Genomic DNA, 27,599 nt, shown 5'->3' with positions numbered 1-27,599 from the left:
CGACACTCATCTCACGAATGAGCCACCACAGCTGAGCCTCACCGATTTATATTAACAACAGCACTCATTTCTTTAAATGTCAAGGTGTGTACAGTAGCCGTGTTCACCTTGAGGCTGCTGTTTGCACACCTCGGGGTGCGAGTTCACATTCCAAGCAGTGACTCGTGATTTCGGTGACAATTAAAATATTTTATTTCCTTCTTCATCGTCGCTATCAGAGAGAGGTCCTGGTCCAGCGTCTCTCTGAGCGATACAGCGAGCGACCTGAGTGAAGCCATCGGTCATGGCGAGCGCGACTCCCAGTGAGAGTGTGGATAGGGTGCTGCGCTGCTCCATCTGCCTGGAGACGTTCGTCTGCCCCTCCACGCTGAGCTGCGGACACTCGTTCTGCCTGCGGTGCCTGGAGGCCGCCTGGGAGACGACGAGCAGCTTCAGCTGCCCGCAGTGCCGAGCGACCTTCCTTGTGCGACCCCAGCTGAAGAGGAACGTGGCCCTCGCCAACCTGGTGGAGCAGCTCAGAGTTGGAGATGAGATGGCCGCGGCTGTCGTGTGTGACAACTGCAATGGTGGCCACACTCCTGCAGTGAAGACCTGCATGAGATGTGAGATGTCCTTCTGTGCGACACACTTGAAGCCTCACTTGGAGAATCCCAGGTTGAGTGACCACGTCCTGGTGGCTCCCATCGCGAACGTGGATGAGCGACGGTATCGGGAGCACAGCAGAGAGCTGGAATTCTACTGCACAGTAGACAACAGCCTGGTCTGCTCAACTTGCACCATCGCAGGAGAACACACAGGACACAAGGTTCTGAAGCTACAGGACAAGCACGAGACACGGCAGGTGAGGCCCTCAGAGTGAGACACCACAACATGAACGGTCCAATTCTGTCACTGGGCTGCACAACATCTGATGAAAAAAACGTAATTGTGTGTTCATGCTCTCTCTCTTTTTATCTGTCCCTGCCTGTTCGGATCAGCTCCTGGTTGCATACCAGGCTCTCACTAAAACTAAATGCCATATAACGGAATTCAGTGGATAGATATTTGAGACCATTGTCACTGCCACCAGATAGAAAATTATATTAGTTTTATCTTATAAACTAGACATCTGTGGGCACATGGGCTCTTGGGTCCGAGTCGGTAGAGACACCAAGCCAGCACGGCTCCCACTGGCTGCTGCTACAACGAGGCATCAGCTTGCCCACTCCCCATTCCCCCCATCTCAATCGCCATAGAGAGGCAGCGTGGAGACGAGGGCCTTCCCTGTGGAGGGGTCAGTGTGGAGAGAAGGGCGGTGTGAGGGGTGGCTCAGAGGGATGGAGTCTTCCCCAGGCGACGTCTCTTTTTTCACTGCAGACGCGCTTAGGGGAAGAGACGCGAGCGGTGGAGAATAAAATGAAGAAAGCGAAGAAGTGCATGAAGAGGATGGAGGCCGCTCGCAAGAAGGCCCAGGTACCGTATCCGGGTCTGGCTCTTTGACCCCCGTGACCTCAACCCAGCGTGGAAGTCGTGGAGGTCAAAATTAATTCAAGCGAACTTCGTGCAGCTTCATAACTTTGACTCCTCTTACTATCACTAAATAATTCACTATCAAACTCAACATCAACTACAAGGGGGTTGCACGTTTACAGCATTTGATAGCCGCATCAGTGAGTCTGCCGAAAAGTCGAGTTACTCAGCATCGCGTCTTACCATCCTGTGGGAAAAAAAGTATAGAGAGTGCCACGGATTGTCTGCGTGGATCTGTGGTGCAGCTGTTGCGCTGCACAGGAGGTCGTGCACCGGCACGGACGCAGAGGCACGAACACCGCATAGCTGCACCTCACGCCGTCCCTAATCGCGTCACTGGAGTTTATTTAAACTACAACTATTTTTATTTTACCAAATAAGGCACCACTGAGCTATGTAGATTTTTTCAGAAGCTACGCTGGCTGTCACAAATAATAGAAGCTCAACAAAGTGGCTGACAACATCACGCAGAAAAATATAGCAGACCCATAGAAATACCTAGAGACCCATAGAGATACACAGGGATACATAGAGATACAGAGGGACACATTGAGATGAATAGAGACCCATAGACTAAACTATTTTTATTTTACCAAGTAAGGCCCCACTGAGCCATGTAGCTCTTTTTCAGAATGAACCTGAATATCACAAATGATAGGTCAATGAAATGGCTTATCAGGTGGAAATTAATAGTAGCAACATACTCTAAATACTGTACTTTAAACGATTGCTTGAACCCGGAGACAATTTTGTGCTCTGTGGGTTCTTCACAGCAGATAACGAATGCCTTGGACTCTAAACCCAAGTCGGACTCGTGGGAAAACCCGACTTGGATTACGCCCATTCTAAATGTTGAGGGAAAAACCGGAGAAAAATCCACGCAGGCATCAGGGTCGTGATCGAACCCACGACCCCCTGTACACCAGGCGAGGTAGTTAACATCTCGCCACATCTCGTCGGTCCCACAAGGGGGCCTCCACCCCACTCCGAGTGCCCGAGTCTCAACATCCACGACCCCAGCACCCTCTAATGTAGAAACAAGAAAAGAGCGGCACCCCTCTTGCCCCCTTGGCATGGATCGACTCAGTCCCATGGGCGCCTCGTCACTGAGGCATGATTCACCACTAGGGAATATTGTTTTATAATTTTATTAGGTAAGGCCCACTTAGCTGTAAGGCTCTTTTTCAGAAGTTACGAGGCAATCACAAATTACAGATCAACAAAATGGCTACCATTATCATCACGTGGAAATTGACAGCAGAAGCCAAATAATCTAAACGCCTTGAGATACACAGGGACCTATAGAGACCCATAGAGATACATAGGAACACATAGAGATACAAAGAGACCCATAGAGATACGTAGAGACCTATGGAGACCCATAGATATATACGTATAGGGGCACAGAGATACAAAGAGACCCATAGACTAAACTATTTTTTCTTATTTTACCAGGAAAGGCTCCACTGAGCTATGTAGTTCTTTTTTTCAGAAACGACCCGGCTATTACAAATGATAGCTCAACAAAGTGGCTGATTGTAATGTTGAAATTGATAGTAGCCAAATACTCTAAACGCGCGACGTTGATTCTAAATGTGGAGGCAACAACCGGAAGACCCACGGAAAATCCATACGACTACAGAGATAAATTCTAAATATACAGGCGTCAGGGTCGGGATCAAAACCCCGACCTGCTGATACCAGGCGAGGGAGTCACCATCTCCTAGCCACCGCGGCCCCCACATGCACAAACGGAGTGGCTCATGGCTCAGGGAGCAAACCGTGGTCCCCTCGTCTCCTCAGGTATCAGTGGCCGGGATCAGGGGTCGCATCACGGGCAAGTTTGCCTGCCTAATGAAGGCTCTGGATGAGGACGAGCGGGAGGCTCTCCATCGCGTGGCCGTGAAGGACGGCGAGCTGCTGTCCCGGATCAAGAATTACATCGCTCGTCACAAGCGGGAAATAGGCAAGCTCCAGGCGGCGGCCGCTCGCCTGCGCAATCTGCAGCACGAGAGGTGTTGTATGTGTTGGAATTATGAAATTTTGATGAAAATAATAAAAATTAATAATTTTCCGAAAAATGCGCAAATCGCATTAATTATGTTAATGTGTGTATTAATATGCGTAAATTATGATAATGCGTGTGATTATATGCATAAATTATGATAATCGTAGCAATTTATGCGGAAGCTTGCGATTATGTTAATGTGTGTAGTTATGTTAATTAGGCTTGGTTTCGTTTATCCAGGGTTATATCAATCAGGATAACACGATTATCATCGATTCATTTACCGATTATCCTAGTGTGTGTTATAATATTTTAGGTCACCAGTTCATATCTCATCACAGGATACAGCTCTTATGAATAAGATGGTTTTGCATGGACTTGGAAAGAACACTCAATATGCTTCTGTGTTAACAATTTTATTCTAACAAACACGTGACATTCTATCATGCAGGTCAAACATGCGTCAATAATTCATGGGCAAGATTATGCAATTAACTAATATGAACGACAAAACTTATGCAGTTGCGAAATTATGCAATTATGCAATATGAATAACGAAACTCTTATGCATTTGACTAAAATGAATGAATAAACACTTATGCATTTGTGAAATTATGCAATTATGCAATATGAATAACGAAACTCTTATGCATTTGACTAAAATGAATGAATAAACACTTATGCATTTGTGAAATTATGCAATTATGCAATATGAATAACGAAACTCTTATGCATTTGACTAAAATGAATGAATAAACACTTATGCATTTAACGAACTGAATGACTAAAAACACTTCTATCAATTGTAACCTCTACTTTTCCTACCAGGCATCTCATTAGTTCGCCCATGTATCGATCACAATCGGCGACTGGTCGAGTTTGAAAACAAGCATGACACACTTCCTATGGCGGTAATATAGCACTTATTATACCCAAGAGGCGAAAGTATATGTCAATAGATTCATCGGCAAGTATAAAAATCCTCTTAACGGAATGTTTGATACAATGGTGGGTGAGGGCGTGTGGGCGCGAGAGCGAATCTGGCTCTGTTTTAATTAATTCTTCGGCGAGATTCTGGGACAAAGGAAACTGGTTTGACAAGATTTTCTCTGTGTTTTCTTGAGTCTGTATGTGGGGAGCGATACGACCTCTGCTGTCTGTGCGAGCGGCAGCTAAGACTTTCTCCGCTGTGAGGTGAGCGGCGGCGCTCGTTCAGAAGACTTTGACTCTTTTTCTCCACGGCGGGATGACGTGTCGGTTTGGGTTGATGCTGGTCGATCTGGGTGTCGCTCGTTGTCGCTTGGTGGCGCACGGTGGCGCAAGTTGGCGCTCGTTCAGCGATCTCCGCCTTTCCTGCGGGTTGTTCGCTGGTCGTCACTCTGACGAGGAGCGATGCTTCGTTCGTGGCAGGGTGGACGTTGGCGTCTTTGTTGGCTTCACTCGCAGCTCTGCGACTCAGGGTAGCGATTCTTCTCAGGTGGTGCAGACCTCGGCTTGTAGCTACGCGTCGCTACTCCGCGACCCTCGTCATTCTGAATGACAGGAGCTTCTTCGTTGGCGGCGACGAGGAGAGATGGTTGTCGCCCTGGAGAACTCTGGTGGGGCCTTAGCCCGGATGATCTGCGTTGGAGCTCGTGGCCCGGATGATATGCTTTGTATGGATTTTCCTTTGGTTTATATCGGAAAATTCCACTCGGCTTCCCGAGTTGTTCAAAAGCTGTGTCATAAAACCCTCCTGTGGGCTGAACCATCTGCGTCCGTGTGTGTGTCCGTCCGTGTGTTTCGCGTGCGTGTTTGTCCGTGTGTTTATTAGCTTTGAAGACACAGATGTGCGTCGTTCTGGAAGAAAGGGGTGGGGGTGGGGGCCTCGTGACGGCGCCGCCGAAGTTATCCATTAGCCAGACCGATGATTCGCGTCGAGTTATAAAAAAAAACATTCGAATCCATGTTTTGTTACTGAATAATATTTGTCGCGAAAACCCACGCGTTAAGCGAGCTTAATTATTCCCTCCCTTGCTCTGGGATCACATCCTTTGTCTCACACAGCTTAAGTTGGTTTGGTTTGGAAGTTGAAATGCAACTTATTTGCTGCTTGGTTCCATCTGCATAGTTATGCCGAAACAGTGTTCACGATGTTTCATCGTGACCCGATCTCTCATGGAAATGTTATTTCCTCGCGTGTGCAATTTTTGCTGTCCGTGTTGTGGGGAGACAAAGGCGGTTGTTTCCATGGTGGGAGCATCCGGCGCATGCGCTTATTTATTCGAAGGCGTGTGTTAATTTCCTATGAGCCCTTGCCCCAACCTTTATGGGTGTCATTTCCTGGCTTGGTGCCTGTGTGTGGAGATCCTCTCGGAAAGACAAAGGCGGCCGTGTTGCTCGCTTCCCATGGGTGTTGTGTTTGGTTAATTTTGAGAGCCTTCTCCGCCCTTGATTCCTCTTCTACTTTAATTCCGTACTTATTATTTGACTTCTTGTGATTATTTGATCTGATATCCCGGCTAGGAATTTGTTTTGGAGCGAAATAGATGCCATAATTATTCTTTGATGCTTCGGCCCGGCCGTGTAGATATTCTTTAAAGGTAAATAATGTCAGTACTTAATTAACAATGATGGGTCGCGATTCTGGTGCAATTTTTGTCTGGTTTTCAATTGGAGTGAGGATGGATACTGTTTGCTTAATCTTTATGGTTAAGTTGGTAACTTGTGTATTTAACATGGTTCAAAGACCCATCTGTGCTTTTTGTCGTCAATGCTGTTTCTTTGTTAAGAATATAATTATCTCTTCCTCCGTGTCTGGTTCTGGTTTTTTTAACAAAACGATGTCCTGCTGACCCCCCCCCCCCCGCCTGCAATTCCCCCCCCCCCCCTCCCTTGTTCCTCTTGTGTGAATTTAGGGGAGTTTTTATTACCTTAGTGCCCCCCCTTTCATGTCCTCTTTCCTTTGAAATGAGGTGTGCGCACATCTGTGGTAATGTGGGGGCCTCTGTGGAAGTGTGGGGGCGTGTTCGTTCCCACGTGGCCGCGTCTATTAAAAAAAACGATATTATCTATGTTGGCAGAATAATTCTTAAAAAAAAAAATAATATTAAAAAAAATAAAAAGGGGGTACATACACAACAGTCCGCCCGTTTGAAAATTATCAGGGGTCGATTTGGCCACTGGCGAATTTTCAAACAAAGTAATGCCCCCTTTTTATGTCATGAGTCCCATCAGCCGCCCTTACTCTCGGCGGTTATTTCTTACGACGCGCGTGCACGTATTACAATCTTAACCTGGTTACATCTGAAATAAGCAAAGAAAATAACAACACGTTAACATCGATATTGCGTTTACATCGGTTCTCATACATCATAACTCTGACGAACATTCATTTTTGTTTTTGTTAAATCCTGGGAAACGCTAGGTAGCGGTTTCGAACGCATGTATGCGTTACCTTCCTCATGTTGCCTCGTTTACCACTTATCACTTTGATAATTCGATCACGGTTTTCGGGTTCGTTTTTGTAGTTTCCTCTCTCACTCTCTCGCGTCGTGGGAGTGTGTGGTGAAAAATTGTGCTGCACATAACCAGAATTCGCGCACACGACCCACTTTGACACTTGGTTCGAGGCATTCGCTCTCTCTGCGATTACATGCACATTTGCCGAGTCAGTGTGTCGATTTAATTCTGTCCCTCGTAATGTTGCCCTCTTTGTTTTTACAAGTGTGTTGGATTTCAACACCATTCCCGATACGTCATGGACATTCGTCTCCATTTTAGCACTCCGATCCACATAATTTTTGGTTTCCCTTGGATATTTTCCATTCAAAGGCTCATGCCTGCGCTCCTCAGGGTGTGTCCCTGCTGTCTGTTTTTGTACTGTCCGATCACGCTTCAATGCAACCCTGTCCTTGTATTCGATCCGCGCGTCATTTACGGGAGCACTGTCCACGTTTTTGCCCGCCCTGTATTTCCCAATGAGCTCAGGGTTTAACAAAACTTCAGCGTGCGTGGCGCGTATGGGCTGCCCGCTCTCAATCACTGTGGATGGTTCATCACGTATTTGGACCGCATTCTGTGTTATTCCTCTATTCCCTCCTGGTATAGCCGGTGGAGGAATTGGTCGGAATTGGATCGATTGTGTTTGACCTCCCATCCTGCGATTCTCCTGAATGTTCGCATCCATACCTCCGCGGTCTGTGTAACACCTTCCCGCTAGGTGGTTATCTTCCCATCTCTGTGCGTAATTTGAACCTTGCGTGTGTCGTGGGATGGGGTGTTGATATGGTTCTGCTCTGAACCTCTCCCTCCTGCGATTCTCGTACATTTTTAGCCCAGTATTTCTCCCATTTGGGTGCCAAATTTTTCCTGGATTGTTACCTCGCCATCTTTGTGGGTAATTTTGATCTTGTGTGTGTCGTGGCATGGGGTGTTGGTATGGTTCTATTCTGAACCTCCCCCTCCTGCGATTCTCCTGAATGTTCGGCTTTGTGCCGCTCTCATTCTCGTGCGACCCTCTCTCTGGGTTATTTTGCCATGTGTGCGTGCGTTTCTGCTCCGTCCTGCATTGTGGGACTGCTCGGTGATTTTTATTCCTCTCTGAGAGGCTGGGTTCCTCATCCCTCTCCCTGTGTTCTGGATCCGAATTATGATTCTTAGCTCTGTATAACCATGCCATGTACGCCTTGCTCTCTATGCGGCGTAAGGATGCGGTTTCTGGATTCAAAACCATCCTCACCCTTTCTGTAATCTCTGGGCTCAAGGATTCAAAAAACATAATTTTGAACATTTTATCCCCTTCGTGGTATTGATTCACATCGCCTGCGTAATACGCTCTTTTAAATTGGACGAGGTAGTCACGTGGATCTTGGTCCATGCCCTGGGTCATCGATTTTACAGCATAAAACCCCTCAGTGAGTGTCGAATATTCTCCAAACTTCCGAATCACTGCCAGGCTCAATTGTTTAAAATCATTTCTAACCTTGTGTGGTAGTGACTTTACCCATGGAATAGATTCTTTATGTAAGGTCCGTTTCAACAAACTCGCTTTTTCATCCCGTCTCCTCAGCCCTCTAATCATTGCCTCCTCTTTTACTGTTGCGATATGTGTGTGGATATCCATAGTCTTATTGTGGGGGTCAAAATCGGGAATTCTGACTAGAGCCTTGTCCATCAATTTAAGGGTTTTACTGGTGAATAGGTATTCCGAAAGTTGATTGCCGACAGCGTCATCATCAAACAAGTTATCATCAGGCAATCTGTCACTTTGGTCTGTGCTGTGTCGCTTGTGTTTAAGTGGTGTGTATTTTCTGTGTGCGCGCCCAGTGCCGTGTCGCTCGTGTTGCCATTTCCCTTCAGTTTTTGCCTCTGCCCTTAGTGGAGCATGTCCTGTCGACTTTACTTTAACATTTTTCCTCCCTCTATCTGTGAAGTTGTCAGTCTCACATGTTTTTGTTTGCATATGTATCTCTCCATCCCTTCTCTCGAATTGTGAGGGTTTCCCTTTGTCAAGGATTTTTTGTTCGATATCCATAATTTTTGTGCGATCAATCCCTGGACTCTGTCCACGTACCCAAGAGTGTGATTTAATGTCACTTCCATATTTATTCTGTGGATCCACGTCTGTGAGTTTCGCTGGTGTCGCGAGCACTGATTTCTCTCCCGTTTCCTTTCCAAATTTTCCCTCATTCCACAATCCCTGTCTGTATGCCTGTGTGAGAAGGCATGAGTCCTGTCCTGCCTTCTCTGCAGTTTTTGCATCGTGTTCGCCTTCGTTACATTTTATCCAGTCAATTAGTTTCCCCCGAGGTGTGTTCGTGTTATCGATACAGCTCCCTTCCCATATGTCTCTCTGACTGTACTGCTTTGTAACAGATTGGTCGGTACGTTTAAATACGAGCTCCCCGTATCCCGTAACCCATTCAAAAATTATTCTTAATCCCAGCATCTCAAGGTGTGGCGGGAGTTACTTTGACATTCCCTTTCAGAGTGCATATAAAACAATTATCTCACAGAGTGTAGTCAATTTGACTCGAGCTATCTGTTATTTTCCGATTCAGAGTGCGTACCTCTAACACCATTTATCACAGGATGCAATTGGTTTGATACGGTATTATCTTAATTCCACTGTCTCTGTTTTAACCTGCTATTCTGGGTTTTAACCTTAGAGGGCGTTTTTTAGTTTTCCGCCCGTTCACAATTACCATGCAATGTTCGATCCTGATATTCTGGTTAACACGAAGTGATTCATTCCATCATCCATGCAAAACACTGTCTGCGAGAGATCCCGGACGACGCCACCCATTATGTTGTATGTGTTGGGATATGAAATTTTGATGAAAATAATAAAAATTAATAATTTTCCGAAAAATGCGCAAATCGCATTAATTATGTTAATGTGTGTATTAATATGCGTAAATTATGATAGTGCGTGTGATTATATGCATAAATTATGATAATCGTAGCACTTTATGCGGAAGCTTGCGATTATGTTAATGTGTGTAGTTATGTTAATTAGGCTTGGTTTCGTTTATCCAGGGTTATATCAATCAGGATAACACGATTATCATCGATTCATTTACCGATTATCCTAGTGTGTGTTATAATATTTTAGGTCACCAGTTCATATCTCATCACAGGATACAGCTCTTATGAATAAGATGGTTTTGCATGGACTTGGAAAGAACACTCAATATGCTTCTGTGTTAACAATTTTATTCTAACAAACACGTGACATTCTATCATGCAGGTCAAACATGCGTCAATAATTCATGGGCAAGATTATGCAATTAACTAATATGAACGACAAAACTTATGCAGTTGCGAAATTATGCAATTATGCAATATGAATAACGAAACTCTTATGCATTTGACTAAAATGAATGAATAAACACTTATGCATTTGTGAAATTATGCAATTATGCAATATGAATAACGAAACTCTTATGCATTTGACTAAAATGAATGAATAAACACTTATGCATTTAAATTTTGATTTAAAGCTTTCGTGACTGCAGGGATTCATCTTCTTGTTTCTTTCGGTAAAGTCACGTAGAAGGGAAGTAATAAAATAATAAAAATAAAACATAATAAAACAATTCTCACGACGTTTCGGCTACAACGCAAGCAGCCGTCTTCAGGTGAAGAATGAGACACTACCAAACTAGGAGCTTATATATAAGCTGCATTGGGGGTTGAAGAGCGCCTTAACAAAACCGGACCGCATCCGTGAACATAAAGCTGACCTGAAACACGGTAGGACTAACACCTCAGCCGTGGCAGATCACTGTTACAACTCAGTGGGCTCACATGATATTGACTTCTCCAAGACAGAGGTTCTCTGCAAGCCATCTGGCTATCATGAGAGATTCGTTCATGAGGCGATCCACATATACAAACACAGAGACAACTTTAACCGAGAAGATGGATTCTGGCTCAGCAATCATTGGAAGGACGTAATAAACCATTTCGATACACATTAGGGTGTGTAGAATAATACATAGTGTGATATTAAATGTATAAGATATAGGTTGGTTTACAGCAATACAGTATATAATTTAATGTTGGGTTTATCTATGGCAGTATATAGTACGGTATATGCTCGTGTGATGTAAGAGAATAAGGTTTAGATGGAAGCATATTATAGAATTTTTACGAGGTAAAATTGTAATGTATTACTTGCTGTTAGTAACTCAGCTTATTATAGAGTATAGTAAGTATACTGATGGTGCGATGCAGTTTATACTTTAGTTTTTTATGTAGTTTATACTTTAGTTTTCTACGTGGTTGTTGAGTAACTGCAGCTACATATCATTAACATTCCTTTCCTTTGTTACTGCTAATCCCTGCACCCCCCTTGGTTGCTGCTGATCCTGCATAATGCATGGGCATAATATGACTTTGACACCCCCCCGCCCAACGCCTACGCATTTTCCATGAATATGCTAAATCCCTCTTCACATGCACATTCTTTTTGTTAAGGCGCTCTTCAACCCCCAATGCAGCTTATATATAAGCTCCTAGTTTGGTAGTGTCTCATTCTTCACCTGAAGACGGCTGCTTGCGTTGTAGCCGAAACGTCGTGAGAATTGTTTTATTATGTTTTATTTTTATTATTTTATTACTTCCCTTCTACGTGACTTTACCGAAAGAAACAAGAAGACTTATGCATTTGTGAAATTATGCAATTATGCAATATGAATAACGAAACTCTTATGCATTTGACTAAAATGAATGAATAAACACTTATGCATTTAACGAACTGAATGACTAAAAACACTTCTATCAATTGTAACCTCTACTTTTCCTACCAGGCATCTCATTAGTTCGCCCATGTATCGATCACAATCGGCGACTGGTCGAGTTTGAAAACAAGCATGACACACTTCCTATGGCGGTAATATAGCACTTATTATACCCAAGAGGCGAAAGTATATGTCAATAGATTCATCGGCAAGTATAAAAATCCTCTTAACGGAATGTTTGATACAATGGTGGGTGAGGGCGTGTGGGCGCGAGAGCGAATCTGGCTCTGTTTTAATTAATTCTTCGGCGAGATTCTGGGACAAAGGAAACTGGTTTGACAAGATTTTCTCTGTGTTTTCTTGAGTCTGTATGTGGGGAGCGATACGACCTCTGCTGTCTGTGCGAGCGGCAGCTGAGACTTTCTCCGCTGTGAGGTGAGCGGCGGCGCTCGTTCAGAAGACTTTGACTCTTTTTCTCCACGGCGGGATGACGAGTCGGTTTGGGTTGATGCTGGTCGATCTGGGTGTCGCTCGTTGTCGCTTGGTGGCGCACGGTGGCGCACGGTGGCGCAAGTTGGCGCTCGTTCAGCGATCTCCGCCTTTCCTGCGGGTTGTTCGCTGGTCGTCACTCTGACGAGGAGCGATGCTTCGTTCGTGGCAGGGTGGACGTTGGCGTCTTTGTTGGCTTCACTCGCAGCTCTGCGACTCAGGGTAGCGATTCTTCTCAGGTGGTGCAGACCTCGGCTTGTAGCTACGCGTCGCTTCTCCGCGACCCTCGTCATTCTGAATGACAGGAGCTTCTTCGTTGGCGGCGACGAGGAGAGATGGTTGTCGCCCTGGAGAACTCTGGTGGGGCCTTAGCCCGGATGATCTGCGTTGGAGCTCGTGGCCCGGATGATATGCTTTGTATGGATTTTCCTTCGGTTTATATCGGAAAATTCCACTCGGCTTCCCGAGTTGTTCAAAAGCTGTGTCATAAAACCCTCCTGTGGGCTGAACCATCTGCGTCCGTGTGTGTGTCCGTCCGTGTGTTTCGCGTGCGTGTTTGTCCGTGTGTTTATTAGCTTTGAAGACACAGATGTGCGTCGTTCTGGAAGAAAGGGGTGGGGGTGGGGGCCTCGTGACGGCGCCGCCGAAGTTATCCATTAGCCAGACCGATGATTCGCGTCGAGTTATAAAAAAAAACATTCGAATCCATGTTTTGTTACTGAATAATATTTGTCGCGAAAACCCACGCGTTAAGCGAGCTTAATTATTCCCTCCCTTGCTCTGGGATCACATCCTTTGTCTCACACAGCTTAAGTTGGTTTGGTTTGGAAGTTGAAATGCAACTTATTTGCTGCTTGGTTCCATCTGCATAGTTATGCCGAAACAGTGTTCACGATGTTTCATCGTGACCCGATCTCTCATGGAAATGTTATTTCCTCGCGTGTGCAATTTTTGCTGTCCGTGTTGTGGGGAGACAAAGGCGGTTGTTTCCATGGTGGGAGCATCCGGCGCATGCGCTTATTTATTCGAAGGCGTGTGTTAATTTCCTATGAGCCCTTGCCCCAACCTTTATGGGTGTCATTTCCTGGCTTGGTGCCTGTGTGTGGAGATCCTCTCGGAAAGACAAAGGCGGCCGTGTTGCTCGCTTCCCATGGGTGTTGTGTTTGGTTAATTTTGAGAGCCTTCTCCGCCCTTGATTCCTCTTCTACTTTAATTCCGTACTTATTATTTGACTTCTTGTGATTATTTGATCTGATATCCCGGCTAGGAATTTGTTTTGGAGCGAAATAGATGCCATAATTATTCTTTGATGCTTCGGCCCGGCCGTGTAGATATTCTTTAAAGGTAAATAATGTCAGTACTTAATTAACAATGATGGGTCGCGATTCTGGTGCAATTTTTGTCTGGTTTTCAATTGGAGTGAGGATGGATACTGTTTGCTTAATCTTTATGGTTAAGTTGGTAACTTGTGTATTTAACATGGTTCAAAGACCCATCTGTGCTTTTTGTCGTCAATGCTGTTTCTTTGTTAAGAATATAATTATCTCTTCCTCCGTGTCTGGTTTTGGTTTTTTTAACTAAACGATGTCCTGCTGACCCCCCCCCCCCCCCCGCCTGCAATTCCCCCCCCCCTCCCTTGTTCCTCTTGTGTGAATTTAGGGGAGTTTTTATTACCTTAGTGCCCCCCCTTTCATGTCCTCTTTCCTTTGAAATGAGGTGTGCGCACATCTGTGGTAGTGTGGGGGCCTCTGTGGAAGTGTGGGGGCGTGTTCGTTCCCACGTGGCCGCGTCTATTAAAAAAAACGATATTATCTATGTTGGCAGAATAATTCTTAAAAAAAAAAATAATATTAAAAAAAATAAAAAGGGGGTACATACACAACAGAGGGACTCGCTCACCTTCCTGCAGGTGGGGAGAGACTCTGTAGAGACGTCAACAGTGTCCAGAACAACAGGGAGGGCATTGGCAGAAGGGCTCATGGTCCAAGGGTAGAGACTTCACTCATGATCTCTCTCTCTTCCATAGGGGCACCTGGAGGAGACGTGCAGGTACAGATCCTTAACGTCTCATGGTTAAACACTCACAACACAAAATGTCTTCTTGGTTCTTTCGGTAAAGTCACGTAGAAGGGAAGTAATACAATAATAAAAATAAAACATAATAAAATAATTCTGACGACGTATCGGCCACAACGCAAGCAGCCGTCCTCAGGTGAAGAATGAAACACCACCAAGCTTGGAGCGTATATTTAAGCTGGGTTGGAGGGGGGGAGGTGAGAAGAAGAGCGCCTAGACAAAATAATTTGCATATCAAGAGGAATTTAGCATATGGAAAATGCGTAGGAGGTGGGCGGGGGGGGTTCAAATTAATATTATGCCCGTGCATTATGCAGGATTAGCAGCATCAAAGGGAGGGGGAAGGGGGGTAGCATTAACAAAGGAAAGGAATGTTAAAAGTATGTAGCTGCAGTTGCTAAACAACCACGTAAAAAACTAAAGTATAAACTACATAAACAACTAAAGTATAAACTACATAGCATCATCAGTATACTTACTATACTCTACAATAAGCTGAGTTACTGACAGTAAGTAATACATTACAATTCTACGTCGTAAAAATTATATAATATGCTTCCATCTAAACTTTGTTCTCTTACATCACACGAGTCTACACCGTACTATATACTGCCATAGACAAACCCAACATTAAATTACAAACTGTATTGCTATAAACTACCCTATACCTTATACATTTTAATATAACACTATGTATTATTCTACCCACCCTAATGTGTATCACACTGCTATATGCTTACTATACAATTACGATACTATATATTACTTTGTACATTGTATTAAGCATATAAATGTTATACTATTTGTTATTATACACTGTACCATTGACCGTCGTGTCAATGGGTGAGTCGTGGGGGGGAAACTTGCAGCGGAGCAAAGAATCCATTCCCTGCGGAGAATACAAGGCAGTGAGTGGAACGCGGTCTGAAAGTCACCGTAAACGTGAACACAATCAGTTAAGATCCGAAATGGTTTATTACGTCCTTCCAATGATTGCTAAGCCAGAATCCATCTTCTCGGTTGAAATTGTCTCTGTGTTTGTATATGTGGATCGCCTCATGAACGAATCTCTCATGATAGCCAGATGGCTTGCAGAGGACCTCTGTCTTGGAGAAGTCAATGTCATGTGAGCCCACTGAGTTGTAACAGTGGTCTGCCACGGCTGAGGTGTTTGTCCTACCGTGTTTCAGGTCTGCTTTATGTTCACGGATGCGGTCCGAGACATGTTGTTTGGTTTCTCCAATGTAACTGCTACCACAGAGGCAACTTAGTTTGTAGACGCCAGGGTACTGTATGTCTGGAACCACATCTTTTACAGACGGGACCAGATCACGGATTTTATGTACTGTGTTGAATCGGACCTGGATCTTGTGTTTAATCAGGATTTTGGAGATCTTTTTTGTGACCCCAGCAATGTAGGGTAAGGTGATGGTCTTGAAAGGCTCCTCAACAGGATCCTTCTTGATGGTTGGAGTGATGGCTTTGCGGATTGTGTAGTCGGAGTAACCATTAGCCTTAAGAGCTTGGCGTACGTGTTTGAGTTCACTGGCAATGTGTTCCTGGTCGGAGATGCATTGGGCTCTATGGTATAGAGTCTTGATGAGGGAATTCTTCTGGGATGGATGGTGGTGGGAATCCGGTTTTAGGTAAGCATCCGTATGGGTGGCTTTCCTGTAGACAGAGTGGCTCATTGAACAATCAGGTCTCCTTTTAATTAGGACATCCAAAAATGGTAGCTTGCCATCTTTTTCGACTTCCATGGTGAATCTGATGGCTGGGTGTATGGAATTGATGTGGTCGAGAAATTGGTCTAGAGCAGGTCGGCCATGTGGCCAGATGACAAAAGTGTCGTCTACGTACCTCTTCCATAAGGTCGGGCGTAGAGTGGCAGTCTGGATGGCGTCAGTCTCAAATTTCTCCATGAAGATGTTGGCTACAACCGGAGATAGGGGGGAGCCCATTGGGGTGCCCTCAGTTTGCTTGTAGAAAGTTCCATTCCAGGTGAAGTATGTATTGGTTAAGCAGTGTTTCACCAGGGGGGGTACCCCAGCATTCAGTCCTTGATGAACCAAGTCTTCAATGATTGCGATGGTGTCAGGTACAGGAACTTTGGTGAATAAGGAAACCACATCAAAACTGACAAGCAGGTCATCTGGGGACAGGGCAATCCCATTGATTGTCGATACCAGGTCAGTAGAGTTTAGTACCACAGAGGTGGTTTTTCCAGTGAAAGGCCGTAGGATTTCAGACAAAAAAGAGCCAATTTATAGGTGGGGGAGTTGATAGTAGAGACAATGGGACGAAGAGGTGTATCTTCTTTATGTATCTTTGGCAAGCCGTATAATCTTGGTGGCCTGGCTGCAGAAGGTTTCAACGAGAACTGTTTGGTCTGATCAATTAATGCGGTTGAATCAGAAATGATTTGCTTGGTTTTAGAGACGAGGCTGTTGGTGGGGTCTCTTTTTATTTTTGTATAGCTGCCATCGTTGAGTAGTTCTCGGATTTTGTTGTTGTATTCTGTTTTGTCCATGATGACAGTGGCATTGCCTATGTCGGCTGAGAGGATGACAATGTCATCCCTCTTTTTTAATTGAGCTAATTCAAAACGCTCATCTTTGCTGATGTTGCTAGCTGGCATCTTAGCGTTTTTGAGGATTGCAGAGATTTCAGATCTTGCTACGTCTGCAGCGATGTGACTCAGGCCCTCAAGGGCCTGAGTCACATCGGCCCTCAAGGGCCTGAGTCACATTGCTGCAGACGTAGCAAGATCTGAAATCTCTGCAACCCTCAAAAACGCTAAGATGCCAGCTAGCAACATCAGCAAAGATGAGCGTTTTGAATTAGCTCAATTAAAAAAGAGGGATGACATTGTCATCCTCTCAGCCGACAAAGGCAATGCCACTGTCATCATGGACAAAACAGAATACAACAACAAAATTCCAAGAACTACTCAACGATGGCAGCGATACAAAAATAAAAAGAGACCCCACCAACAGCCTCGTCTCTAAAACCAAGCAAATCATTTCTGATTCAACCGCATTAATTGATCAGACCAAACAGTTCTCGTTGAAACCTTCTGCAGCCAGGCCACCAAGATTATACGGCTTGCCAAAGATACATAAAGAAGATACACCTCTTCGTCCCATTGTCTCTACTATCAACTCCCCCACCTATAAATTGGCTCGTTTTATGTCTGAAATCCTACGGCCTTTCACTGGAAAAACCACCTCTGCGGTACTAAACTCTACTGACCTGGTATCGATAATCAAGGGGATTGCCCTGTCCCCAGATGACCTGCTTGTCAGTTTTGATGTGGTTTCCTTATTCACCAAAGTTCCTGTACCTGACACCATCGCAATCATTGAAGACTTGGTTCATCAAGGACTGAATGCTGGGGTACCCCCCCTGGTGAGACACTGCTTAACCAATACATACTTCACCTGGAATGGAACTTTCTAAAAGCACACTGAGGGAACCCCAATGGGCTCCCCCCTATCTCCGGTTGTAGCCAACATCTTCATGGAGAAATTTGAGACTGACGCCATCCAGACTGCCACTCTACGCTCGACCTTATGGAAGAGGTACGTAGACGACACTTTTGTCATCTGGCCACATGGCCGACCTGCTCTAGACCAATTTCTCGACCACATCAATTCCATACACCCAGCCATCAGATTCACCATGGAAGTCGAAAAAGATGGCAAGCTACCCTTTTTGGATGTCCTAATTAAAAGGAGACCTGATGGTTCAATGAGCCACTCTGTCTACAGGAAAGCCACCCATACGGATGCTTACCTAAAACCGGATTCCCACCACCATCCATCCCAGAAGAATTCCCTCATCAAGACTCTATACCATAGAGCCCAATGCATCTCCGACCAGGAACACATTGCCAGTGAACTCAAACACGTACGCCAAGCTTTTAAGGCTAATGGTTACTCCGACTACACAATCCGCAAAGCCATCACTCCAACCATCAAGAAGGATCCTGTTGAGGAGCCTTTCAAGACCATCACCTTACCCTACATTGCTGGGGTCACAAAAAAGATCTCCAAAATCCTGATTAAACACAAGATCCAGGTCCGATTCAACACAGTACATAAAATCCGTGATCTGGTCCCGTCTGTAAAAGTTGTGGTTCCAGACATACAGTACCCTGGCGTCTACAAACTAAGTTGCCTCTGTGGTAGCAGTTACATTGGAGAAACCAAACGACATGTCTCGGACTGCATCCGTGAACATAAAGCAGACCTGAAACACGGTAGGACAAACACCTCAGCCGTGGCAGACCACTGTTACAACTCAGTGGGCTCACATGACATTGACTTCTCCAAGACAGAGGTTCTCTGCAAGCCATCTGGCTATCATGAGAGATTCGTTCATGAGGCGATCCACATATACAAACACAGAGACAATTTCAACCGAGAAGATGGATTCTGGCTTAGCAATCATTGGAAGGACGTAATAAACCATTTCGGATCTTAACTGATTGTGTTCACGTTTACGGTGACTTTCAGACCGCGTTCCACTCACTGGCATTGTATTCTCCGCAGGGAATGGATTCTTTGCTCCGCTGCAAGTTTCCCCCCCACGACTCACCCATTGACACGACGGTCAATGGTACAGTGTATAATAACAAATAGTATAACATTTATATGCTTAATACAATGTACAAAGTAATATAAAGTATCGTAATTGTATAGTAAACATATAGCAGTGTGATACACATTAGGGTGGGTAGAATAATACATAGTGTTATATTAAAATGTATATGGTATAGGGTGGTTTATAGCAATACAGTATATAATTTAATGTTGGGTTTGTCTATGGCAGTATATAGTACGGTGTAGACTCGTGTGATGTAAGAGAACAAAGTTTAGATGGAAGCATATTATATTATTTTTACGACGTAGAATTGTAATGTATTACTTACTGTCAGTAACTCAGCTTATTCTTAAGTCTTAAAGTCTTAGTCACTTTATTGTCAAGTGTGTTACATGCATAACATACAACACAGATGAAATTACAGTCCTCTCTCTTGATCCCACGGTGCAACCAAGCAATTAAAAAATTAATCACAATTAACAGACATAAATAAACAATAAACAATCGGCGATCAACACAAGATAAATAATCAAAAATGTAATAAACTTAAAATAAACAACAGTCAAGAATTTTTAAAATGTAAAATATTATTTAAATAAAGTATTTAAAGAAATAAGATATTTAAACCAGTGTGGTAGTGCGATGTAGTGCAATGTGCAGTCCAGAGATCAGGATGTACGAGTGAATGTGTTTGTGGGGGATGGGGTCAGGGGGCAAAGGGGGGTGGGTGGGCAGAGGAGGGGAGTGATGGTAGAGCAGGGAGGGAGTTGAGTCTCCTGACAGCCTGGTGAAAGAAACTGTCTTTGAGCCTGCTGGTCCTGGCTGGAAGACTCCGCAGTCTCCTCCCTGACGGCAGCAGGCTGAAGAGGCTGTGAGATGGGTGGGTGGGATCACCTGCAATCTTGATTGCTTTGCTGGTGATGCGGATGTTATAAATGTCCAGAAGAGGGGGGAGAGAGACACCAATGATCCTCTCAGCTGCTCTCACTATGCGCTGCAGTCTTGCGGCAGGACACGGTGCAGGTGCCGTACCACACGGTGATGCAGCTCGTCAAGATGCTCTCAACCGTGCCTCTGTAGAACGTCTGCATGATGGGGGGCGGGGCTCCTGCTCTTCTCAGTTTGCGGAGAAAATACAGGCGCTGTTGGGCTTTTTTGGCCAGTGATGCAGTGTTGTGACTCCACGACAGGTCTTCAGAGATGTGCACACCCAGGAACTTGGTGCATCTCACCCTCTCCACTGCAGCACCGTTGATGGTTAGCGGAGTATGCTGGGTGTGCACTCTCCTGAAGTCCACGACAATCTCCTTCGTCTTCTCAACATTCAGGTCCAGATTGTTGTCCTTGCACCACGTGGCCAGCCTGCTCACCTCACTCCTGTATTTTGTCTCATCACCGTTTTTGATGGCACCCACCACAGTTGTGTCATCCGCAAACTTAATGAAGAGGTTGGAGCTGAATGATGATGTGCAGTCGTGGGTCAGCAAAGTGAAGAGGAGGGGACTCAGCACACATCCTTGGGGGACCCCTGTGTTCAGTGTGATGGTGCTGGAGGTGTTGCTGCCAACTCGAACTGCCTGTGGTCTCCCTATCAGGAAGTCCAATAGCCAGTTGCACAGGGAGGTGTTGAGCCCCAGGTGGTCTAGTTTGTTGATGAGCTGCTGGGGAATGATTGTGTTGAATGCTGAGCTAAAGTCGATGAACAGCATTCTGACGTAGGAGTCTTTAGTCTCCAGATGGGTGAGAGCTGAGTGGAGGGTAGCGGAGATGGCGTCATCGGTTGAGCGGTTAGACCGATACGCAAACTGGAAAGGGTCCAGGGCGGGGGGAAAGACAGACTTGATGTGTTGTAGGACTAGCCGCTCGAAGCACTTCATAAGGATGGGAGTGAGTGCGACCGGGCGGTTGTCATTGTGGCAGGAGGGAGATGACTTCTTCGGGACCGGGATGATGGTGGTAGCTTTGAGGCACGTGGGTACAACAGCCTGTCTCAGCGAGGTGTTAAAGATGTCGGTGAAGACATCTGTGAGCTCCTCCGCACAGTCTCTCAGGACACGACCCGGAATGTTGTCAGGGCCCTGGGCTTTCCTTGGGTTCGTCCTTCTGAGGGATCTCCTCACGCTATCTGGGGATAGCGTCAGCACCTGATCACCGGGAGGTGGTGGAGTCTTCTGTGCTGGGGTGCTGTTGTCTGCCTCAAAGCGAGCGAAGAAGTCCTTCAGCTGCTTCAGCAGAGAGGTGGAGCTGTCACAGGTCTGCGGAGAGGGTTTATAGTCCGTGATGGTCTGCATCCCTCGCCACAGGTTCCTGGTGTCTCTGCTGTCATTGAAGCGGTCGGCGATCCTCCTGGAGTACTGCCTCTTGGCCAATCTGATGCCTCGCGACAGGTTGGCCCTGGCTGTCTTCAGGCCCATCTCCTCGCCAGCTTTGAAGGCGGTGTTCCGAGCCCTCAGGAGCCTGTGGACTTCCCCTGTCAGCCATGGCTTCTGGTTGGCCCGAATGGAGATGGTTCTGGTGACCGTGACATCCTCCATGCACTTCCTCATGTAGGAAGTGACGGTCTCCGTGTACTCCTGGAGGTCTACGGTGTTGTTGTAGGTGGCTGCCTTTCTGAACATGTTCCAGTCGGTGGTGGAGAAGCAGTCCTGGAGTGCCTCTGAAGACCCCTCAGGCCACACGCATATCTGCTTTATAACTGGTTTGGTGACTTTAACCAGCGGCCTGTACGCTGACGTTAGCAGAACAGTGGTGTGATCTGAGGCCCCAAGGTGGGGGAGGGGACGGGCTTTGTAGGCACCTTTGTGTGTAGTGTAGACATTGTCCAGGATATTGTTTCCTCGTGTGGGAAAGTTGATGTGTCCCTGGAGTTGTGGAAACACGATCTTGGGGTTGGCATGGTTGAAATCCCCAGCCAGAATGAGGAAGGCATCTGGGTCGGCTGTCTGCTGGTCACCGATGTGCTGATGGAGTTCATACAGTGCCTCGTTCCTGTTGTTTTCGGAGCCAGGGGGGATGTATAGTGCCACCAGCAATATGGCACTAAATTCCCTCGGCAGGTAGAATGGCCGGCATTTAATTACCATAAACTCCACCGATGATGAGCAGTGTTGGCAGACCACAACAGCGTCGCGGCACCAGGCATCGGTGATGTAAACACAGAGTCCCCCGCCGCGAGTCTTCCCCCCCTCGACGAGCGCTCTGTCCGCCCGGTAACATGTTAGCCCGGCTAGCTGAATGGCATGGTCCGGGACGCTGTCGTTAAGCCATGTCTCCACAAACACAAGGACACAGCACTCACTCACAGTCCTGGAAGTTGTACGAAGAAGGCGGATATAGTCCAGTTTGTTTTCCAGCGAGCGTACGTTGGCCAGTGTGATGGTAGGGATAGCCGGCCGGTGAGGGCTAGCCGCTCGCCTAGCCTCGATACCTCCGCGCTTTCCCCTCTTCTGCTTCCTCATACACCGCCTGTGGCGCTTCCACTGTAGGCTGGTTGCAGTAGTAGGGGTCGGTGGTAGAGCAGGCCTCTGGAGCAGACCGCAGTCGCGTAGCTCTTCCGCATCTGCTGGGTTTATATCCATGAGTGTGGTTCTGCCGATGGCGAGCAGAAATTCGCGAGAGTATGTGCGCCTTACGTTTAATCGACGTGATGATGACGAACAAATGCACGTAGATGGATAACACAAAAAACATAAAAACACCGATCTGATGGGAGAGAGAGGAGCCGCTGCATGTATACGCGCCGCCATCTAGTGTAGAGTATAGTAAGTATACTGATGATGCTATGTAGTTTATACTTTAGTTGTTTATGTAGTTTATACTTTAGTTTTTTACGTGGTTGTTTAGCAACTGCAGCTACATACTATTAACATTCCTTTCCTTTGTTAATGCTACCCCCCTTCCCCCTCCCTTTGATGCTGCTAATCCTGCATAATGCACGGGCATAATATTAATTTGAAACCCCCCCGCCCAACTCCTACGCATTTTCCATATGCTAAATTCCTCTTGATATGCAAATTATTTTGTCTAGGTGCTCTTCTTCTCACCTCCCCCCCTCCAACCCAGCTTAAATATACGCTCCAAGCTTGGTGGTGTTTCATTCTTCACCTGAGGACGGCTGCTTGCGTTGTGGCCGAAACGTCGTGAGAATTATTTTATTATGTTTTATTTTTATTATTTTATTACTTCCCTTCTACGTGACTTTACCGAAAGAACCAAGAAGATGAATCCCTGCAGTCACGAAAGCTTTACATCGAAACACAAAATGTGTGTGTTAGACACAGGGTCTCTGTGCGTTAGACACTGGCTGTAAGTAAGACACTGGCTATCTGAGACACTGGCTGTGTGTGAGACACTGGCTGTGTGAGACACGGGCTGTGTGTGAGACACGGGCTGTGTGTGAGACACGGGCTGTGTGTGAGACACTGACTGTGTGTGAGACACTGACTGTGCGTGAGACACTTACTGTGAATGAGACACGGGCTGTGCGTGAGACACTGGCTGTGCGTCAGACACCGACTGTGAGTGAGACACGGGCTGTGAGTGAGACACTGACTGTACGTGAGATACTGACTGTGAGTGAGACACGGGCTGTGAGTGAGACACTGGCTGTGTGTGAGACACTGGCTGTGTGTGAGACACTGACTGTGTGTGAGACACGGGCTGTGTGTGAGACACGGGCTGTGCGTGAGACACTGACTGTGTGTGAGACACCTGCTGTGTGTGAGACACGGGCTGTGTGTGAGACATGGGCTGTGCGTGAGACACGGGCTGTGTGTGAGACACTGGCTGTGTGTGAGACACGGGCTGTGTGTGAGACACGGGCTGTGTGTGAGACACGGGCTGTGTGTGAGACACTGACTGTGTGTGAGACACTAACTGTGCGTGAGACACGGGCTGTGTGTGAGACACGGGCTGTGTGTGAGACACAGACTGTGTGTGAGACACTGACTGTGTATGAGACACGGGTTGTGTGTGAGACATGGGCTGTGTGTGAGACACTGGCTGTGTGTGAGACACGGGCTGTGTGTGAGACACGGGCTGTGTGTGAGACACGGGCTGTGTGTGAGACACTGACTGTGTGTGAGACACTGACTGTGCGTGAGACACTGGCTGTGTGTGAGACACGGGCTGTGTATGAGACACGGGCTGTGTGTGAGACACGGGCTGTGTGTGAGACACAGACTGTGTGTGAGACACTGACTGTGTATGAGACACGGGTTGTGTGTGCTATGGATGCTGAGTGTTCCAATGCTGTGGTTATACGAGGTTGTATGTGATGCTGTTGGTTGTCCCAGGAGAGAGATCCCAAAGGAATCTGCACCCCCACCTCCCACTTCACTGGACGCCACCACGAGCCTCTCCCTTGAAAGGGTCGTGAACAGATTCCTGCATTTCGCTTGTGAGTTCCTCTGTCTTGCACTCACGTGTCCCGCTCTGTTACACTGCACTTCTGTGGTCCCCACTTTCATCAATATTTCATTATGTTTAACCAGGTAATTAACCCACTGAACCATGTCGCTCTTTTCTCGGAAGCGACCTATTACAAATGACAGCTCTGCGAATTGGCTCATCACGTGGATATTTATGGCAGCAGCCAAATCCTCTGAAAGCAAATTGATTCTAAACGTGGAGGAAAAAACGTGAGGAGCCAGGGAGAAATCCACGCCACCACGGGGAGAGAGACGCAGACTCTGAAAGAGAGCGACATGAATCGGTGGGATCTACCTGGTGAAATAAAATTTGTTTAACAGTTTCAAATATTCTACTAAAGCATACTGCTGGGTACTGGGGCAAGTGCTGTTAGCGATCAGCAGCACCTATGAAGGCCGGCACGGCACACGAGGGGGTGGGTGGCCAGCCCCACGCCCGGCCGTCTTTGTTTCCCTCGTTTCGAATGTTTACACATCACACCGGCAGAGGGCAGTGCAGCGTGAACCATTGTTGTACTGTACCTCTACGCTTCTACGTTCACAATCCCCACCATCGAGCATTGATGAGAGCGGTGAAGTATGGTCAAATAACCCCCCCCCCCCAGGACGCGCACGGCATGGGGAGGCGCTCACCCAGCAGTGGAGTGACACAAAATGTCTGTGTGTGGGTGTGAGAGAGTGCGACGCTGTGACACACAATGTGTGTGTGTGTGGATGTGAGATTGTGCGAGGCTGTGACACACACTGTCTGTGTTTGGATGTGAGAGTGTGCGAGGCTGTGACACACAATATATGTGTGTGGGTGTGAGAGTGTGCGAGGCTGTGACACACAATGTGTGTGTGTGGATGTTAGAGTGTGCAAGGATGTGACACACAATGTATGTGCGTGGATGTGAGAGTGTACGAGGCTGTAACACACAATGTATGTGTGTGGCTGTGAGAGTGTGCGAGGCTGTGACACACAATGTGTGTGTGTGGATGTGAGAGTGTGCGAGGCTGTGACACAATGTCTGTGCGTGGATGTGAGAGTGTGCGAGGCTGTGACACACAATGTCTGTGTGTGGGTGTGAGAGTGTGCGAGGCTGTGACACACAATGTCTGTGTTTGGATGTAAGAGTGTGTGAGGCTGTGACACACAATGTCTGTGTGTGGCTGTGAGAGTGTGCGAGGCTGTGACACACAATGTCTGTGCGTGGATGTGAGAGTGTGCGAGGCTGTGACACACAATGTCTGTGCGTGGGTGTGAGAGTGTGCGAGGCTGTGACACACAATGTCTGTGTTTGGATGTGAGAGTGTGCGAGGCTGTGACACACAATGTGTGTGTGGATGTGAGAGTGTGCCAGGCTGTGACACACAATGTCTGTGTGTGGATGTGAGAGTGTGCGAGGCTGTGGTGGCTGTGGTACAGGCGTGGTGTTTGTAGAGAGACGCTGTGAGTGTGGCGTCAACATCGTGGTGCTGGCATCATCACGACTGTTCACTGCCACTGCACACACACACATGGTCATGTTAGTGTAGTACTTTTATAAGTTATTATTTATTATTCACTAATTATTATTATTCACGAGTGATTAACAGTATATGTATACATAGATAAGAGCAAATATTAGTATGTGTACACTAATACTAACGAATATTAGTGAGTGTACACTAATACTAACGAATATTAGTATGTGTACACTAATACTAACGAATATTAGTGAGTGTACACTAATACTAACGAATATTAGTGTGTGTACACTGATAATAACTATTATTAGTATGTGTAGACTAATACTAACGAATATTAGTGAGTGTACACTAATACTAACGAATATTAGTGTGTGTACACTAATACTAACGAATATTAGTGAGTGTACATTGATAATAACTAATATTAGTATGTGTACACTAATACTAACGAATATTAGTATATGTACACTAATACTAACGAATATTAGTATGTGTACACTAATACTAACGAATATTAGTGAGTGTACACTAATAAAAACTAATATTAGTATGTGTACACTAATACTAACGAATATAGTTACGTACAATAATACTAACGAATATTAGTATATGTACACTAATACTAACGAATATTAGTGAGTGTACACTAATACTAACGAATATTAGTGTGTGTACACTAATACTAACGAATATTAGTGAGTGTACACTGATAATAACTAATATTAGTATGTGTACACTAATACTAACGAATATTAGTATATGTACACTAATACTAACGAATATTAGTATGTGTACACTAATACTAACGAATATTAGTGAGTGTACACTAATAAAAACTAATATTAGTATGTGTACACTAATACTAACGAATATAGTTACGTACAATAATACTAACGAATATTAGTATATGTACACTAATACTAACGAATTTTCATATTTGTACACTAATACTAACGAATATTAGTTAGTGTACACTAATACTAACTAATATTAGTATATGTACACAAATGGTAACGAATATTAGTATATGTATACTAATACTAACTAATATTAGTATGTGTGCACTATTACTAACAGATGGACGCTCACCGACTCTGGACACAAACTCAGCCTACGACCTCCTCCAGATTTCCTCAGATCTCAGGACGGCGACGCTGAGCGATGTCTCCCAGGGTCGCCCCCATCACCCACACCGCTTTGATTTCTGGCGACAAGCCCTGTGCTCTGAGAGCTTCTCGTCGGGTCAGCACTACTGGGATGTGGACTTGGGGAGCGCGAGGTGGTGTGGGGTTGGAGTCGCGTACGGGACGATCCCACGGAGAGGGAGTGGTGCTGAGTGCGCCCTGGGAGGTAGTGACGTCTTCTGGTGTCTACAGAAACTTGGCGACAGCTTCACAGTGTGGCATGGCGGGGTAGAGACCTCACTGTCGGTGCCGGAGCCTCCGCGGAGAGTCGGGGTTCACATGGACTGGGACGCGGGGCTGCTGTCGTTTTACAGCGCCGACTCCATGGAAGTGTTGCACTCGTTTCACCAAACCTTCACTCAGCCTCTACACCCTGGGATGCTGGTGGGGTGGGATGATGGTGACTCAGTGAGGATTGTGGATCTGAGTGGTGCTTCCTGAGAGAGGTGAACGTGAACAGCGCAGAGGGCAGACGCCACCACGACGCACGGCGCTCGCCACCCTCGTCACCGTCACGCGCAGCGCCACGCCCGTGGCTGGCTGGTGGCTGTCAGTGGCTAGGGGCTGCGTGGCTCTCCATCACAACGGGGGAGCTGAGCAAAAACAATCCTCACAACCTTCA

The 27,599-nt window shown here is 46.2% G+C and overlaps 1 protein-coding gene across 1 annotated transcript; it reads left to right on the top strand.

Annotated features, from left to right (window-relative positions):
- Positions 1–283: 283 nt before the first annotated feature.
- On the top strand, positions 284–27,599 carry LOC133359711 (E3 ubiquitin/ISG15 ligase TRIM25-like). The gene is made up of 7 exons (XM_061578231.1): positions 284–841; positions 1,357–1,452; positions 3,313–3,524; positions 14,119–14,140; positions 14,258–14,280; positions 24,207–24,310; positions 26,871–27,599. Exons 1-7 carry the CDS (start codon positions 284–286, stop codon positions 27,416–27,418), a joined length of 1,563 nt encoding a protein of 520 aa, XP_061434215.1. The 3' UTR covers positions 27,419–27,599.

The sequence above is a fragment of the Lethenteron reissneri genome, chromosome 65 (genome assembly GCF_015708825.2).
Source record: "Lethenteron reissneri isolate LAM-NWPU_2019-01 chromosome 65, ASM1570882v1, whole genome shotgun sequence".
In the NCBI taxonomy this organism is placed as follows: Eukaryota; Metazoa; Chordata; class Hyperoartia; order Petromyzontiformes; family Petromyzontidae; genus Lethenteron; species Lethenteron reissneri.
The sequence above is the reverse complement of the archived record's forward strand: the minus strand, read 5'-3'. Positions and strand labels throughout refer to the sequence as shown.